The 19,920-nt window shown below is 35.1% G+C and overlaps 1 protein-coding gene across 5 annotated transcripts in view; it reads right to left on the minus strand.

Annotated features, from left to right (window-relative positions):
* Positions 1-19,920, minus strand: part of MINDY3 (MINDY lysine 48 deubiquitinase 3) — a 90,891-nt gene that overhangs the window by 49,209 nt on the left and 21,762 nt on the right. For 4 of the 5 annotated variants that reach the window (XM_032349501.1, XM_032349500.1, XM_032349499.1 and 1 more), the window contains 5 exons: positions 18,902-18,953; positions 17,923-18,037; positions 15,236-15,309; positions 14,306-14,385; positions 1,763-1,833 (listed from right to left, as the gene is read on the minus strand). In XM_032349501.1, coding sequence (XP_032205392.1) covers positions 1,763-1,833; positions 14,306-14,385; positions 15,236-15,309; positions 17,923-18,037; positions 18,902-18,953 — 392 coding nt within the window. The remainder of the gene's footprint in view (positions 1-1,762; positions 1,834-14,305; positions 14,386-15,235; positions 15,310-17,922; positions 18,038-18,901; positions 18,954-19,920) is intronic. The other variant, XM_032349504.1, reaches the window with a different exon arrangement.

The raw sequence follows: 19,920 nt of genomic DNA on the forward strand, positions 1-19,920 counted from the left end.
TTCCCAGTTCTTCCTAACAGCTAAAGAAAAGCAAAAGCATGATTTAGAAAAGCTTACAATTCTGGTTAAATTGGCCGTTCATTCAACAAATGTTTACTGAACACCAAATATGTACCCAGAAAAACAATGTCACTGGCTTCAGAGAGTCTATAACTCACTGGGGATAACAATAAAAAAGCAAATTCAAGATAAAAAAAAATTAAACAGAAAAGATCTTTATAGAGTGATTATTGTTATGAAATTGTGAAAATTTCACTGAAGGAATAGCTGAGGAAAAGGTCTTTGAGGCACCACTTTAAGTAGGACCTGATGGGGAGAGGGAGCCATCCATTTACAAACTGGAGTATCCAGTCAGAAATGACAGCAAGTATGAAGTCTTATCAGGCAGGAAAGGGCCTGGGTGTGTTTGAGAATCTGGCAGGAAACCAGTAGAGCTAGAGCACAGCAGTGGACAGGGCAAAGCAACTGAAGAGGGACAGACAGGATCTAGATCAGGAAATTACAGGCTACACAGTGAAGATTTCACAGTCTCATCTCCACACCCGATCCTCCTGCAAAACACACACACGCTTTATAAAAAACAGCCTTATTAAAATATCTTTCACATGTGAACACTGTATATATTAAAAGTGTGCAACTTAATGTTTTTGTAGATGTATACACTATGAAAAGATCACCAAAATCAAATTCATTAACATATTCATCACCTCTACGTAGTTGTCATTTGTATGTGTGTACACATGCACACAAGCATGCACACACACTTTTAGGATCAATGATGTTTGTGTGTGTTTCTTGGGAGAACGGGATGCAGCCTGATGCTCTGGCTGCCAGGCTCCTTCCGAACAGTTTTGGCTTGTAAATTAAAGTCACAGAAAATAAAAGAGTTACTACTTTGATACAATACAATCCCTACTAATGGATTAAGGACAGGATGAAACCTATCTGATTATCATACCCATATCACTCCTTTCCAAGTGTTGTCATGACAGAGGAACACTTCCAGTTAAAGGAAAAAAGAAAGAAAGAAAGAGGGCAAGACAGTTATTTTATTAAATCACCATCACCAGAACTACTGCTACGGACCCAACGTTCTAAAAGAAAATTAGATCTACTAATTAGATCTACTTCTTCCTTTCTCCAAATGAGGCCATCTCATTAAGTATTAATCACTAATGATTTGAATCCCATTTAAAACTATTTGGAATATCCAATAGTTATTTCAGATGATGCAGGAAAACAATGAACTTTTATCAATAAATGAGAGGTTCATGGCAGTTTCTAACCTTAGCCCATGTGCTAAAGAATTTAATGCTATGAAATGCTTGGAATTTGTTTTTTCGAGTGTGAAGTCGTTTTTCAGTTGGAACAGACAAAAGTTAAAACTTCAGGCATCTAGCAAATTTTTTTTTCCATGAAGCATACTGTTATGAGGAAGAAACAATATATCCTTTTCTCTTGGTTTACCAAAAAATATATTTACTTTCAATTATAGGTGTCTCTATTTTTATAAACTGTTTTTTACTGGATTCTGCCCTCTATCCTTAAAAAGAAACGAACCTCACGAATAGGAAACTCAGCATAATCAGCCAACTTAACTCTGCCCTTAATATGCCTGTCAGTTTGGGAAAGGAGATCAGGAAAGAACTAAGAAGTACATAGTAACAGCAGTAAGCTATATGTTGTCATAGAAGAAAATACTGTCCACAACAGTGGACACGTGAGTAAAAAGGATTGAAAAGTACCATTAAAATCAACTTACCTTACAGTATCTTAAAGCTTCCATTAATGTTAAGAATCCTACAGCTGCTTGTTCATGTATACCAAGAAGTTCTAAAAAGAGAAGTTTGTACTGCATTAACAAACATAAATCTGAAAACTACTTATATATAGATGTATACACATATATATTTTGCACCAAAAAGTTTTACTTTTCCCCAAAAGTATACTTTAAAACTTCACACATATTTATTGTTGAGTGGTTACATCAAATTATCATTATGTTGCTACTTATTATAAAATACCATTAGATCACGTTTGTGGTGGGTGATGTGATGCTTCAGATATACAGTAAATGTACTTAGAAAACCTTATATTCAACTTTAACTTTTAAAATGAAGACATCATCCCCTCTGAAACCCAAGGAATTCCTGGCAAAAATGAAGAAGAAAGATATAATAATACCCATGCAGAAAAGCTAAGTTGAACTGACTTTGACTTAAACAAATGAACATGCTCATCTTAGTTTGTAAAATTTATCACTGGATAGCAGTGAACTTACTTGCACAATATTTAAATCAGTGGTATTTGATACCATTCCTTTCTCCTATAAACAGTGTGCTTAAGACTCAGGAAATAAAGACAAATGGAACAAGGTGTCTGCCTTACAAAGGCTAAGTTTATCAAGAAAGAAGAAAAAGATGTGTCTCTTTTCTCTATTTACACATGCTTACACACACACACACACACACACACACACACACTGTACTTTTTTGAAAAAAGATTTCATTATTTATTTGAGAGTGAGCAAGAATGAGCAGACCCGTGAGGGGGTGGGGCAGAGAGAGGATCTCAAGTAAGCTCTGAGCACAGAGTCTGACGCAGGGTCGGGGTGGGAGTGCCTGGGCATCCCATGACCCTGAGATCACAACCTGAACCAAAACCAAGAGTCCAACCCCCAACCAACTGAGCCACCCAGGTTCCCCACACACACTTTATCTTCTGATAAAAGAACATCTGCCTAGTGTATTAGGGAAGATATACAGAAGTGACAACATGTGAGGGGCACATAAGTGGCTCAGTCGGTTGAGCATCCAACTCTTAAAGCTGGCTCAGGTCATGATCTCATGGGTTGTGGGTTTAGCTCTACATGGGGCTCTCTGCTCATGTGGGAGTCTGCTTGAGGATTCTCTCTCCCTCTGTCCCCTCTAGCTCTGTCAAATGAATAAATAAATCTATTTTTAAAAAGATTTTATTTATTTGACAGAGATCACAAGTAGGCAGAGAAGCAGGAAGAGAAGCAGGGAGGAGGAAGCAGGCCCCCTGCTAGGCAGAGAGCCCGGTATGGGGCTTGATCCGACCTCAGGATTATGACCCAAGCTGAAGGCAGAGGCTTTAACCTGCTGAGCCACCCAGGTGCCCCTAAATAAATTTGTTAAGAAAGATTTTATGTACTTACTTGAGAGAGAACAAGAGTGAGAGAGATCACAGAGGGAGATGGAGAAGCAGGCTCCCTGCTTAGCAGAGAGCCCGATGTGGGGCTTGATCCCAGGCTGCTGGGATCATGACCTAAGCTGAAGGCAGATGCCTAACTCACTGAGGCACCCAGGTATCCCTAAATAAATCTTTAAAAAAGTAAAAAAAAAAAAAAAAAAGGGACAACATCTGAGTTGAATCTTTAAGCATATGTAGGAATTTTCCAGGTCACCGAGAAGAAAATACGAAGAAGGATCAAGGTGGAGGAAACAACAAAGTATGAAAAAAAAAAATCTATGTATTTAATGTTTGAATATGTCAAACCTTTCTTCAAAGGTTTCTAGTCTGGGGACCCTGATAAATGGTGATTAATTAAAAGGAAAAATTAAGAAGTCCCAAAGTGGTATGAATAAAGAACAGGACTTTGGTTTTAGACAAGCTGGGATGGAGAAAATTTCAGAACTTCTAGTGAGAGATGGATTCACAACTGGAAGTAAGGCTGAGAAACACAAAGAAGAGTGATCAAGGTTGGATACAGAGCTTTGGGAATCATCAGCATAGAGAGGAGAATTGAGGGCAGGCATGTGGGTAATAAAGAACAAAGCTCAGAAAATGAAGAGTAGATTATTCCACAACAGAGATGTAATTATAACGATAATTGAGTGTTTTATAGACTATCACTTTCAGCTAACATACATTAAATGGAACTATAATAGTAATTTGGGTCTATATTTATTTTTAAAAAGCATTTTTTTCTGGTTAAAAATTATGCCCATGTAAATAAAACGTATTTATAACTTGGTTTCCTTTTTATCATCTGGTCATGTTTTGTCCATTTTTCCATTAAGATACTGTATTTTTCTAATTAATGTAATATCATCAATTCTTAGTCATGCTAGGTAATCTTAAACACAACATTCAGATGGTATAAGCTATGAACTGGCTGTTGAGTCTTTTGGATTTACAAATCCAAAATTAATAGAATGTGTATGCAATTATACATAGAGTTTCTATTTTTTCACTAGCTTCTTAGAGGTACTCAGGAGGTATAATAATAGTTCTCAAATTGTGTTTTAGGATTCTTAAGGGTCCACAAGACCCTTTTAGAGACTACATGAAATCAAAATGATTTCCACTAGAAAGACATTGCTTTTTCCTCTTAAGCTTTCATGAATGTAGAGTGAAGTTTTCCAGAGGCCCAATGATATGTTTGTTCCACCTCAAAAGACTGAATCTATAAATATGTAAGAGAATTTCCACTAATAACATAGACATTGAAGGGACTTACAGAGTCACTCTTCTAAATTTTCTTCTCATTTTAGAAAAGTTACTTTTCAGGGGCGCCTGGGTGGCTCAGTCGTTAAGCATCTACCTTCAGCTCAGATCAAGATCCCAGAGTTCTGGAATCGAGCCCTGCATTTGGCTCCCTGCTCAGTGGGGAGTCTACCCCTCCCTCTCCCACTGTCCCCACTTGCACGCGCTCTCGGTCTCAAATAAATAAAATCTTAAAAATAAAAAAATTAAAAAAAATTTACTGTATTTTTATTAACATGTAATGGGTGTATTATTATTTTAAAATGAGTTAATACACCTTTTTAAATTTCTTAGTCATAATTTCTAAGAAGAAAAATATTCATCATTATTTGCTTATAACTCATACAATCCAAAGCTCTTTGGGATTTCTGAATCATTTATTTTACTTTTTAAAAAAATTTTTTGAGAGAGACATCATGCCTAAGGTATAAGGGTAGAGAGAGAGAGAGAATCTTAAGTAGACTCCATGCCCAGTGCAGAGCCCAATGGGGCCTGATCTCATGACCCTGAAATCATGACCTGGGCCAAGATCAAGAGTTGGATGCTTAACTTACTGAGCTATCCAGGTGCCCCCAAGATCTTCAGTCATTTTAAAAGTGTCAAGAGCAAAACCAAAAACAAAACCAAACAAAAAAACCCCACAAAAAATGCAAAACCCCAAACAAAACAAATACAAATGTCAACAGCATGAGACAAAACAACATGTGAATAATTGGATTATAGCATTCAAAGGAAAAAAAGAAAGTAGGGGTGAGTAACCCTAATAAGTAGAAATGGTACTCTATTGCTTTATTAATTCTTCCTTCCTCTTTCTTCTGAGATTTAAGCACTAAATGATTTCAAGGTCAAAGAATACATATGTTGAGAAACATTTCCACACTTCAATTTCTTAAGATCGGATACCACCACCTAGTGTTATGATTAGATACTGCACCATCTACTGCCTTGGAATTTTAAACATACACCTAAAATAGTATATTTATAATAATATCATGCTATTAAGTATAGAAAACTAGCTGTTCATAATTCTTGGGTAATGAATTATTCAGATTAGGTCAGTAAGCACATATTTAAATATATAATTTAAATAGTATTATTTCAAATTACTATTTCTTTAGACAGAATATCATCTATTTAAATTTTATTTTTATTTATTTAAGATTCTCTCTCTCTTTTTTTTTTAAAGATTTTATTTATTTATTTGATAGAGATCACAAGTAGGCAGAGAGGCAGGCAGAGAGAGAGGAGGAAGCAGGCTCCCCGCTGAGCAGAGAGCCCGATGCGGGGCTCGATCCCAGGACCCTGGGACCACGACCTGAGCCGAAGGCAGAGGCTTTAAACCACTGCTGGGCCACCCAGGCTCCCTTAAATTTTTATTTTTGATAGCTAATGTTCATTCTTAAGAATATTTATTAGTGTACAAAGTTGTAAATGTAGTGAGGATATACCAATCTCACATATTAAAACTTACAGAATTTACTTATAGAAGACTTGTAAGGTGACTTCAAGACTTACTGAGACACTTTCAAGACATCCTAATAATTGTGTCATTTTATTTTAGAATTTTCTAACTTTGTTTTCTTATAATCACGTTGATTCCCTATCAGCCCCATCTGCTTCAGTCAGTGAGATCATATATATATGCAAAGTTTTTTATTCCTGCTTGCCTCCCCCTTTCTTCTCTTCCACGTCAGCTGTCTCTTCTCACTGCTCTCAGTACATCTATAGAAGGCCCATTTGGGCCTTTTAAATTTGATGCTGACTTGGACACCAGATAACTGCACTGCATTTAAGAAGCATACCCTGAGTGCCAAGTATTCAAAACAAAACAAAACAAAACAAAAAAAACCCAACAATGCTGCAGAGTGCAAAAATACAAAGCTACCATGGGGACTACAAAGATGAAGCTAGCAAGATTCTTTTTGCAAACCATGTATCTGATAAGAGGTTAAGGACCAAAATAGATAAGGAACTCCTACAACTCAAATGCAAAAACCCAAAATAACCCAATTAAAAATTGGGCAAAGAACATGATTAGACATTTCTCCAAAGAATACATATAAATAGCCAAAAATATATGAAAAGATGCTCAACATCACTAATCATAAGAGTTGCAAATTAAAACCCAACAGAGGTATTACCTCACACCTGTTAGGATGGAAGAAAAGGAAAAAAAAATCTTAAGTTGTTGGTGAGGATATGTAGAAACTGGACCTTTATACACTGTTGATGGAAATGTAAAATGGTGTCGCAACTATAGAAAACAGTATGGAGGTTCCTCAAAAACTTAAAAATACATCTACCATGTGACAGAGCCATTCCACTTCTGGGTATTCAGTCCAAAAGAACTGAAATCAGAATCGCAAGAGATATCTGCATTCCCATGCTCACTGCAGCAGTACTTACAGCAGCCAAGATGTTGAAACCATCTACAAGTCCAGCAATGAATGGCTGGATAAGGAAATTATGGAATATACATATGATGGACTATTACTCAAGGCTTAAAAAAGAAGGAAATCCTATCATACATGGCAACAGGAATGAACCTTTAGGACACTATGCTAAGTGAAATATAGAAGTCAGAGAAGGAGAAATACTGTATGATTCCACTTAGATGAGGTATTTGAAATAGTCAAATTCAAAGAAGTAGAGCAGAATGATGGTTGCCAGGAGCTGGAAGGAGGAAACAGGGAGTTGCTATTCAACAAATAAAATTGCAGTCATGTAAGGTGACTGAGCTCTAGATATCTGCTGTGCAACTTTGTGTTTATAGTTAATTCTGTAACTTGACTTAAAAAAAAATCATTATGAGGGTAGATCTTATGCTAAATATTCTCACTACAATTTAAAAAATCCCATCCCCCCCTTAAACAGTAGGCATCAAAGTAGAATGTGGTTAAGTGCCATGAAAACAAAATGCTCAGAGGGAAGGGTAGATCACTTTCAGCCCCGAGAATCACGAAGCTCTCCTTGGATGGATGGCCTGTGAAGTAGGCAGTGAAGGAATGCACAGGCACAGATGAGAGGGATATAGGTCTTTGGCAAATGGAGTAGCACAAAGAAATAAAAGCAAGTGGCACAGTTTTCTTCAAGCATAGATTTCTGATGGTTGAGAAATAAGCCAGGATGAAATTATATGGGATCCTTGAGTAAGTAAGGGGAAAAAAATCTGTAGTTAGATAAATTTAAAATGAACTTAGTTGCAAGAATGTTAGACTAGCTAAACTAAAAAGCAGTAGGATACTGAGAAAGACTTGATTATGTCACTGATACATAAATTGCATACACACACACAATTTGAGCTATGAACTTTGTTTGTGTAATCTGTTTTTGAAAGTGAAGAGCTTCTTAAACCCATTTACTGGTTATTGTATTCCTAAGAAGTCAGGTTGCTACAGAGTTGACATATAGCTAGGACAGACCAATTTAGCAAATAAAAACACAAAATGCCCAGTTAAATTTAAATTTCTGATAAAAAACCAGTATTTAGTAAAATTATATTCCAAATATTGAATGGCACATACTTATGCTAAAAATGATTTATCTGCAAATAAATTTAACTGGGAGTCCCGTATTGCTTCTGGCAACTTAACTCCAGCTAGTTAAATCTATTTTTATAGTAATAAAATATAGAGAAAAGAAGCACTTCTGACTTTTTCCTCAAATTTTGATAAACCAAACACTTCAAATTTATATACCACCTAACCACTTAATTGCAATTCACATTACTTAAAAAATACTAAAATTTCAAAGTGATCTAAATTTTCGGTTTAGAGTCTCTTAGTGTCTGCGTATCACAAGTTCATGAACATTCAACGAACTATTTAACTGTAGCCTGGATGGACTGTGATAATCATTTCTATTAAAGAGAAAAAAGAAAGGAAGCTCTGGGTTTCTGATTTATAAGGGCTGACTCTATGTCAATCCCATAAAATGAAGAAAACATTCAAATAATCAAATAAATGTAAACAGTAAATGTTCAATACATAAAATAACACAGGGCACAAATACAACAGAATACCTTAAAGGTAGGAAAGAAGCCACTGAAAAACTGATCTATAGGCAAACAAGGCAAAGAAAATCTCAGCTCAAAAGACATGCAGTAGTAAAGGCAGCTGGCAGTAGACAGGAGTTGAAGTGCATGGGTGGCAGTAGATGGGTTGAAGTGCATGGGGAACCAAGTCATTGAATGGTTTTAAGTGTCATGATCTGACTTAGTTTCTAAAAATACCCTACTAGCTGCTGTAAAAGACTAGCGGGTGGGCAAAAATGAAATTAGGTGACGAGTTCTACTGCAGGTTTATCGGTATTCTATTGCAGAAGCTAAAGATAGTTTTAACAGTTGAGGCAGAATCAAGTATCTGGATTCGGAAACTACAGAACCCATATGATCAACACTATATACTTTCATTGAAAGGTACAAAAAAGTCCAATCTAAATGGGAAGATTTACTACTGTAAAAATGGCACTTCTTTAAAATAACCTACAAATTTAACATAACTCATTCGAATTCTTACAAATTTCTTAAAACTGCAACTTTAAAAAAAGTTCAACTGGACTAGATAATATAAAAATGGCTGTAATAATTTTACATTATAATATTTTTATTATAATAATCATAGGAAACGTGCTAACAAATATCAAAGAACATGCAACTAGGCAATAAGGTACTTTTGGCATAAGAACTCACAAACAGGTAAGTGGAACAGAAGAGTACAAAGAAGGTTTCACACATATGGGAAAATCTGTTATTTAATCAAGTAGGCGTGTCAGTGGAGAAATGACAAGTTAGGAATATTGGGCAGTTCCTTGGTAAAAAGTATAAGTAGATCTCCATCTCATACTACTCACAAATAAATAATCCAAGTGGATTAAAGAATTAAACATTAAAAAAAGCCTATAAAATAATTTGAAGAAAATATTAGGAAATATTAGTTTAATCTTGTGGCGAAATATAAAACTGATTTAAGAAAAAAAACTAAAAAACAAAATCCGTAACAAAAAAGATGAAATGATTATCTTTCTAAAAATGACAACCTCCGGGATGATAACAGACACCCATTAACAAAGTAAAGAGACAGAAAAGGCTGAGGGAAAATATTTGCATCACATTTTTTAAACAAAGAAAGAATTTATAGAGTTCCTAGCAACTATGAAGAAGACAGTAACCTTTCCCCTCAGAATGCCGAAAGCTAGAAAGAAGCAATTCCCAGAAGAGAAAATACTAAAAGCTGACAAACACACAAAAATATGATCAAACAGAGGCTCAGGAGGAATCAGAGAAATGTGAATTATCAGTAAATGACATATAAAAGATGGACAGTTCTGAGTGTGGCCAGGATACAGGAAAACAGTTAAGTTTTTTAAAAGCAAAGTTGATATATTAGCAGTTGGTAAGGCTGATCTTAGAAGGTAATCTGGCTTTATCTATCAGGTTTACAGATGTTCTAAATAGACATCATATGTCCCAGGATTTTCATTCTTAAGTAGATACCAAAGCAAAATTAAAACATACATCCTCACAAAAACTTACATAAATGTTCCTAAACACATTATTCAGGACGGCCAAGTGGAAACAAGCTGAATGTCCAACAATAGATGAAGGAATACATAAATTATGGTCTCTCTACTAAGTGGGATATATTCACCAATTAAAAGGAGTACAGTCCTGGCATACGCTAAAACATGGCTGAACCTTGAAAACATGCCAAGTAAAAGAAGCCAGTCATAGAAGACGAGATATTACATGATTCTATTTATAAGAAATCCCCAGTTTTGACAGATCTACAGAGACAGAAAACAGATTAATTGTTGCTAGGAGCTGAAGGGCAAGGCAATTATGGGGAGTGACCGCAAATGAGCACAAGGGTATTTTTTGGACTGATAAAAAAATGTTCTAATATTGATCTGGTGGCGGTCACATAACTCTAAGAATGTATTAAAAGCCTTGGAATTAAAATAAATACACACATACCATGGAATTATAAATTTTAAATAATATCACACATGTGGTACGTGAATTCTATCTTGATAAAGCTATTAGTAACAAATATAACACACCTAAATCTTTATCACACATTCTATTTTTAGAAATCTATCCTATAATACTGCAGTATTTGTTTATAACAGTAAAAATGTTAATATACATGTCCACCATTAACTAAAGGCAAAGACAAACTGAGAAAAATGTATATATATATTTGTATATATAAAATATATGACAGATCAAGCACTGACATCCTTACGAATTAAAGGCAAGAAAAATGCCCTATTTATCTTTCACTGAGCCTTCTTGGTCTTTCCTGGGTAACACATAATTTGCATTTTCTCTCCAGCTGCCCGATCTATACTTACTGACAGGAAAAAGCCTAACTATAAACCTTACTGGTTGGATCCACTCTAAATCACTCTATGTAAACTCATCCCTCCCTCTTACTGCTGACTACGCAATTCAAAATTTCTCCCACGATCCATTTTTTTTTTTTCTTATTCCTTCTTCAAGCAGTGGACTCAAACCCTTTCTCTCCTTTATATGCCTCCAACTTCACCTCGGTCCACTTATTCTCAGCAGACTTCAAAATCTCAAAATTTCTCCCTATTGAAATCTTTCACACTTCGAATGCCTTTTTCTTTTCTCAGCCCGTTCTTTCTTCCTGTTTTACAACTATGCATCTTTCCGAGGTTACAGTTACTCCTGACCCCATTTACTTTGATTAAAGGTGGTTCCCTTCCCCTGGCCAACAAACAATTTAAGTGATTCCTATCCCCTAAAACAAAACCTACACACACCACTCTTTGCCTTGGCAATCAGTTCCTCTCTCCCTCTTCCACCAGGAAAACTTTCTTGTTTACATGGCTAAAATATTTACTCTCTGTGACCTGGTTTCAAGTCCACTTGCCATGCTTGTTCATTTGTTTAATAAGCTTTATCTGAAAACCTCCTAGTCATTTGTACTTTACCCTTAGGTACCTCATGAACGTCCACTCTGCTGTGGTCTCTGACAGAGGCAAAGCGGTACAGCGGCACGTGCTACAGTGGAATGAGCACAAGCTCTGGGTGTGGACACAGCAGCTTATGCCTTTGCTGCTTGACACCGGTCAACTTAATCACCCGAGGCTCACCTTTTTATCTACCAACATTAAGAACATAGAGCAGTCTAAAACGCTACTTAGCCCAAGTACATAAATACTAGCTGCTCCCTCTTTCCTTCCATTCCAAATGCCTTCAATGACTGTCTTCCTCATGTCTGCCAACTAAAATGTAAACTTCTGAGTATTCAAGAGACTCTGGGTTCTTACTTAGCCCCATGTTTAGGATCCTTCCTCTTACCAGTCTCCTTCACAGGTCCAGTGCTTTCATCCACTATCTCCAGCCCCTAAACACAACCTGCAGTTTTCTCAAAATGCCTTCTCACTTGTTCCATCTTGCCCCATCAAAACGTTAACTCCTACTGAGAGTCTCTCTGCTTACCCCAACATAAACATAGTGGGAAAGGTTTTCTCTTTCCTCTGTAATACTTTATTTCAACAAGCTTCATTTCATACTGAATTATGGTTATTTGGGTGCACGTTCTGAGTTCCCCAAACTAGTGTGTGTGTTTTCGAGGGAAAACTGAGTTCTCCCCATTGGCCAGTTGAGGCATTTTAGAAATCTGATCTTAACCTTCATAGCATCCCTTTGAGGAAGGCAATAAACCTCCATATTTATAAATAAGGAAACTGAAACTAGGAGAAGTCAAGTGGCTTGCCTAAGGACTGTACAACTAGTACCTACTTATACTTTCTGTTTGTATATTACATATATCACAACCTCCTCCCATGTTGTCAGTTCAGAAAAACATACGATAAATGCTGAGTAATGTACAGATTTTTAAGTTTGGTGACTGAAAACAAATTCCTAATAATCCCTAACAATTGAGGGAAAATGAAAGACATATGCCCTGACTACCTTCTTTTCCAAGATAATTCAAGTAATTGCTTAGTTTTGATATTTAAGCTATACTGAAAAAAAAAAAAAATCACAGCGAGACAACAGCTTTGAAAGCTGATGTTTCAAGCAACAGAATAGAATAAATTTGTACACATCAAGAACCTAAACTTGGATAAGTGACTAATACCCTATCGGGAAAGTAAAAAATTCATGGCAAGAAAAAAGCCTATGGGAGGATAGGGGAGGAAAAGCCTAGGGAGGCAGAATAGCCTAGCTCTGAGAGGGGAGGCTTAGGAGAATCTGCAGAATAAGGAGAAAGGAGGACCATGGTAACTAGCATCAAGAGCCAGAGAAATGCCATCAAAGTCCAGGTGGAAAGAATTATGAGCCATAGAATTATGAGTAGCAGCAAAGACAGGGACAAGTGGGATGAGATACTTCAACCCAAGTTTAACAGGAACCGGATATTCCTTTGATCATCTGAGATGATCTAAGATACTCCAGGCTCCAGAAACCATAGGGGGAAGGAAAAAGAGAGGGTGTATAGAAGCCATACGGTGAGTGCATATTACTGAAGAAAGAATGACAGGCCTTTAACTGGGAGGATTAAGTGCCTTTACAGCTCTGAATTAAAGTAAGGTTCAAGAATGGAATGGGCTCATTTAAAAAAACAGAGCAAGGTAAATTTGTAGTTTCTTTGTCACTAAGTTTTTTGTCCTTTGCCAGAAATCAGCAAAACTGGGTTCTCATTCTAACCTAAACACTAAGTGAATGATTGTGCATATTTTATCTAATGTGTATAGGGAGAGAAGGTCTTTCTTACATTTCTTAAATAGTAAAATGAAGGGTTGGATTGTGCTAGGGTGCTTTAAACCTGAAATTATAAATTTTTACTGACCTTCACCCTCCCCGTTAATATTATATCCTTTCCTGTTTTGTTAATTAGCTATACCTATTTCTAAAACTTGAGAATAATTCAAATTTAAGATCAAGATTCACTCATTTAAATGGAAGTAAAAAGGAACAGCTCAATCATAGTATTTGCTTCTGCTATCTGGTGAAGTTTCATCTCATAGAATAAATAATTTTCCCTACGAACTATAGAAACTATAGAAGCTTCCTGTCCTATGCTTTACATACTCCAAAAAGAGGTACGTAGTAATTGATATAAGTTGAGTGAGTAAATAACTCAATTTAAACTGACTCAGTCATAAGCTGAAGGGAATTTTACTCAGAACTATATATCAGCTCTTAACTGGATGAACTGGCCAATAATGTGTTTCACTTCAAAGACATTGGGAATGTATGAAGTTATAGCAAAGAAGTAACTGACACCAAAAATGGAGGTGTAGTGGTGGGGGGGTCACTTAAAGTTCTCAGATAACATTAAATCTGCCCAACATTTCAGAAGAAATTATACACACTAAATGTAATATAGGAAAAACCACTAGACTCATATTTCAAATTGCATTACTCGTAATTTTCAATTTTAAGAAAATGCAGTAGTGTCTGAGACTTATAGATATTACTACATAAATGTACAAGATTTATAGATTAAAAAGATCTATTTATTACTTTCTGAAGAAGTAAGTCATATACCCAATTTTATACTAGAGAAAACTAAAGGTAGATGAAGTAACTTGACTGAAGTCTAAACACTTGGAATTTGAATCCAAGTTTGTCTGCCTTCAAACTCCACACTCTCTAAGTGACAGTGCCTTGAAAACAGGGAAAGATTCTTCTATATTAAAGCACTTATGTTAACCTCTTAGTAACACAGAGCCATTAAGTAGGTGAATAACAATCAACGATACTCTAGGGAAATAGTCATCATCAAAGAGCAAACACAGCAAAAAATATACTTACTCATTCCTGAGCATTCTCTATCACCATCCCACACATTAGAAACAGCATGTCCCGTCAGTAGGAGGTTAATTAAACTTTGGCTATTAATAAAAATGTAGAAGTAATTAAAACATGAATAAACTAGTTTCCACATCAAATGATCCCATGGTAAAGCATAAAGTAATAACTTCTACATATGTCTGTTAAGAAACAAAGTTAGGAATACCTTACATTTTTATTTTATATGCTCAACAACAGCTTTCGAAATGTATCACTTAGTGTATCATCACAATGGTATCTATTGTTCTATATGTTCATCATATAGATGGAATTTAACAAATTTATCTAAGATATTATGTTTAAATGGATGGAAAAAAGTTACTTAGACTAATAACTTACTTTATATTTATAATCATAATATATATGTAATTATTATTTTTTTGTTTGATGGACCATTGAATTTTAACCTTTGAGGCACAAAGATCTAAAGAGAAGGACTTATGTAACAGAGTGGGTTAGCTATCACTGTTTGACTATTTTAGTACAATTATACAGAGCTTGGCGGGGTGTGGTTTCAGAGAAAAATAAGGAAAAAAATATCTCCCTCAAGCAGGAAAGCATTTACAAACAGGTAAGGATACACTTATTTCTAAGTCGAAATGAGTCAATTGCATTCATTAAAAAATTAAGAGGAACATAAAGCAGAATTTGTAAAATTCTGTTGTCATCTTTAAAGAAAGTATGAGCCATGATAAGTGCAATGCATACATAAATCTGAAGTGGAAATTATCATTTCACACATAAAGCAAGCAATGCATAAAGCACAGACTACTCAAATCCACACACTTTACGCTGTCAACACTGACAAAAGTATCTGACTCAGATTATCTTAAAGTCAAGTTTCTAAAAACTTAAGTCCATGAAGGAAAAGAACAGATTTTAGTTAATTACCTGCCATGTCCATATACAGGATCTATCAAAGGTTCATTTGAATCTTCAATTTCGTTTTTTATGTTTTCAATGCCCTAAAGGAACCAAAACATTCACTTAGTTCAAAAACTAAAAATGAAAATTACAGTTTATAAATTGACCATTTTTTATATAAATGAATAAAACACATTTATTTAAGTAACTTTTCTCCTAAAAAGTTACCCAGATTTGATATGAGAGAACTTATGAGATGATAATGGTAAGAGGAGCTCCTCTAAGGGTATCTTTTCTATCCTGGGCTCTATGCAGAGCACTGACTATCTCATAGGTGATAGATCTTATGGCATGTTCGCCAAAGGGGTACTGAGAGAGGTTTAAATTTCAGCAGGAGGGAGGAGAAAGTTTTTAAATCCTAAGAGTTAATATTCATTTAATTTCAGGCCGAAGTACATTCAGATTTAACACATCTGCTAAGGTATCTGAAGTATTTACTTAGGCCTTTTAAAAAACTTATTAGTATTAAAGACATACACATGAGTGTTGATAGAGATATCAATTAAATATAGAAAAGGTCTGAAACAGAAGCAAATAGAATTCTGATTGTGCATTCTCAGAAATATCAGTAATTTAAACATGTCCTGATAAAATAAAGTGTCAAAGTAGGGGGGCAGGAAGCTTCTTTTCTTAAAAATGAATTTTCTGGTATTTTTTAAATTCCTCAAAAGCGCATCCAAATCCCCAGAAGTCTAGGTAAGTCCAAGACTAGGGCATGTTCATCAGCCTTGAAAGAATAAAGAATAACTGCCCGTCACTGTGCTATTCACCTAACTTTAACCACTGGTTCTATCAGATTAAGGCCATTTCTAAGGATTAAAGGCATTAGTCAAAAATCCAAATATTTAACGAATGCCTAAATATTGTAAGACAATACAAACAAGTACGAGATTTTTGCACTTGCTGCCTTGTAAACAACACAAAACAGGCCATGATGAAGCCAAAAGGAGTAATATGAAGAAGTGACATAATCACTGGTGAGGGAGGGGACATCATCTCAAAGACCAGCTCAAGTAAGAACTAGACATGACGGTTTATTGGCTGTAAAGGGAAGAGGAGGCATCAAAAGTTTTGAGCATAAAAAACGGGGGGGAATAATGAATAGTCAAAGCCAAACCCGTAAGAGGCCAGACATCTTAAGTCCTACCCTCACTTGCTATTTACCACATCTAACAAACTACAAAGTACTTGTGGTTCTTTCTCTTAAATGTGCTTTTTAAATTTCCAAATTTAGAACACACTTCTAAATATGGTCTTTTTCTTTTCCATTTCCATGGCTACTGCCCTAGCTTAGGTTCACCATTCAGTAACCACTCTTTCTTGTTTTCCTGACTCCAGTCTTCAACCTTACCACCAACTCCCTCTCAAACAAGTCTTACCTCAATTTAAGGAAACTTATCAACAAAAAAATCTCGTTATTACCTTGTCTAAATTTTTGCTCTGTTCTAATACTGACCAAGTGAAACTGCAATTATTTTTTTTTGGACAGAATACAAGGGCCTTAACATTCTGAGCCTTTTTTACATAAATAAAATGCTGGAGTAAAACTGAACTCCTTAGAGTTCTTGTGGTGTTACACCCAAATTCATTATGCCTTTATACTTGCTGTTTCCATGGCTCAGAAAATCTTCCCACAGCTTTTTCTTCTAGAAAACTTTTCCTCATCCACCAAGACACTATATCCACCAAAGGGTCCCTACTATGTAAAGTCTGTCCTTGATTCCACCAAAGACAAACAAATCAAATCCAAGATTCAGGCTACCTTCTATTCTACCCCTCCTCCCCGCCCCCATGGCTTTGTGCATGCAAGAAATAAACACCTAAAAACAGAGCCCGCATGGAATTGTTAATGTGTAAATTTGTTTTTCACAGTACTGGTGAGGAATCTTTTAAAAAAAAACTGTTTCTCACATTATAATTCCAATCCCTAGCAGGGAGTCAATGCTGTCAAATGAAAGAAGTCTGATAGCAGACATGACACATCTAGCAGTATACTCAACTGAGACTAACAGGCAGTTAGAGATAGGAGATTAGGAGTTGGGGGAAAAAAAGGTAGGCCAGAAGTATACGCGTTGAAATTAACCACATAAAAGTAAGTTGAGAGAATAAAATGCCCATAAGAGAAAAAGCGTGAAGATGACAGGGACTGAAAATTTCTTCAATATAAAAATTTGGACAGGGAGAGAAAGGAGCAGGAGATAACAGGTAAAGAAGAAAATGAAGCTATTGAAAAAAGGCAGTGAGGGTTGGGGGAGATGGGACAATAATAAAAGGGAACTAGCACAGTGATTTTTTAGGTCAGTTAGGAGAGGGACTGAGCGTCAGAAAGAGCTTCCAGAAAGCATTAAGGTTGTCAAATGCCAGTTACTGCTAAGATGAAAGAAAATAAAACTCAGAAGAACTGAGAGCATTTCATAATTAGAATATCACTGATAACTTTTATAACATAGAAATCGGAGTCAAACGAAGTTTGAAAGTGGTTAAGTACTAAGTGAGTGGTAAGAAAAGAGAACTGGATGATTCCTTATCATCAGCATAAGTAGACTTTTATTCTGAGATTAGAAACGGTACCAAAAATAAAATTGCTCATCACAGCATGAAAACCAGTACTAAACTCAAACTAATAAAAGCCAAAAGTATCTTCTTTAACAAACCTTTGTCAGTAACACAGAATACAGAAAAAGCAACACTCCAAATTTGTTTCCCCACATTGAATACTGGTCCAAGACAGCATCTTTTAATTCTGATAAACTTCTGAATGATCTCTTTCTGGGGGGGAAAAAAGAATTAAGTATTAGTATTAGAGATGAGAATGACTACATTGACAAATGGGAAATTTTTAAAATTGTCTTATACATTAAACTGTATATGTACAAATGAGATTTCTGTGTCTCAAATTTTCATATACAGATTTAGCCATTAAAAGCAAAAGCTGCTGCTGACAAATGTTGCTAAATATATACTATTAAAATAGAATGCCTACTTGGCAGGAAAACTCTTTATCACTTAGGTGAACTGTCTGGCATCAATAAATTCTACAATAATTACACATTTTTAAAGAATGAAGTAGCTTTAAGAGGTGTTCAAGAAAGAAAAAAAAAACTTGACTCTGTAAAGGCTGAAAACTACGTAATAAATATCTGAATACCAAAGATAAGGTGTACATTTGTGGCTTCTTTTAAAAGAAAGTAATGTCGTATTTCAAATGCCACTTGTAATACTATCAATGTACCTATCCTTACCTTTTATAATAAAAAGTTTAATGTTCTAGTGAAAATATGGCACTTTTAACGAGAATCATAGAAGGCATATATTGGCAAACAAAATAATTCAAATATTTATCCTATTAGAAATTTTTGTATTCATTCAGGTCAGAGAGACATTAAGCTAGAATGATTTTTTTCATTGTAAGCGATGAAGAAGCTTTTAATATTATAAAAGGTGTATTCTGGTAGTTAGCTAATTTAGGAATCAGAATAATTTAAGTAAACATTAATAAATTACTATTTAAAAAACTGGTAACAAATTAATCCTCAATTATATATATCTAAGTACCTTTCCACAATATGAACAGACTTAAAATGGCAATGTGTCCACAAGGTTAAGTATTTTAAATGTTCCAATGTTACTTACTGAATTAATGCATGAAATCGCTCAAAGCCAAGCTCTTCGACAGCCAAGGCAGCTATACATAAAAGACACTTTTCAGCACTACACATGGCAAATAAATGACACAAGATACACACAGCAGGCTGTAAATACTTTCAAGCAATCAAAATTTTCCCTATTTCCTTACTCCCTTAAAATTCTGTTTATTTTCAACTTTACTATAACACAAATTTTTATTTCAGGATCTTAGTTACCATGATTATAACTAAAATGGATATAATACTGAGAATGTAGAAGGGTGATTAAATGATAAACATTTATTTTCAACTCAGTCAGGCTAGAATACTACATAAAATATGAGAAATTATTGACAGTGCTTCACACATCACTGAAATGTGTCTTGCACTTTAAAATAATCTTCCAAATCATAGATCCAAATAAAATCATCATAGCTAATCTTCTTCCTTTATAATATAAAATCTTTAGGTTAAGTTTAATTTTTAAACTAATGTGTATAAAAAGGAATAGCACTTTGAAACTACACAGGTTCAACGACAGCTTTAAGTCTGTTTCCTCATTTGTTGGTACAATTGTTAGAGAAGTTTTCAGTAACTCATTTGGATTATGATCATTAATACAGTACAATTATAAATTAAAAAAGCAAAGGAAATAAAATAAATCATTTAAATCCAAGGTGATGTTTATATAGCACTTTATTCTAAGTGCCAGGCCCCTCTGTAAATGCTCTATAGGTTTTATCTCATTTAATCCTCTAACAACCCTATCAGCCGCATTTTACAGAAGAGGAACCAAGGCAGAGAAGAAGCTTCCCTGGAGCACAATGCAATGAACAGCACAGCAGAGATTTGAATCCAGAGAGCTGGCTCCCTTTACAAAGATAACACCTTTAAAGATCTCAAACATGAATCAAAATACTTCTAATTTATCACAATGAACAATTTTATATATATTTTATAAAGCAAATCTTAGTACTTTTAAATATTAATTCTTATGAATTTCTTTCATTCTCTGATAAGAAAATG

The sequence above is a fragment of the Mustela erminea genome, chromosome 6 (assembly GCF_009829155.1).
Source record: "Mustela erminea isolate mMusErm1 chromosome 6, mMusErm1.Pri, whole genome shotgun sequence".
NCBI lineage: Eukaryota > Metazoa > Chordata > Mammalia > Carnivora > Mustelidae > Mustela > Mustela erminea.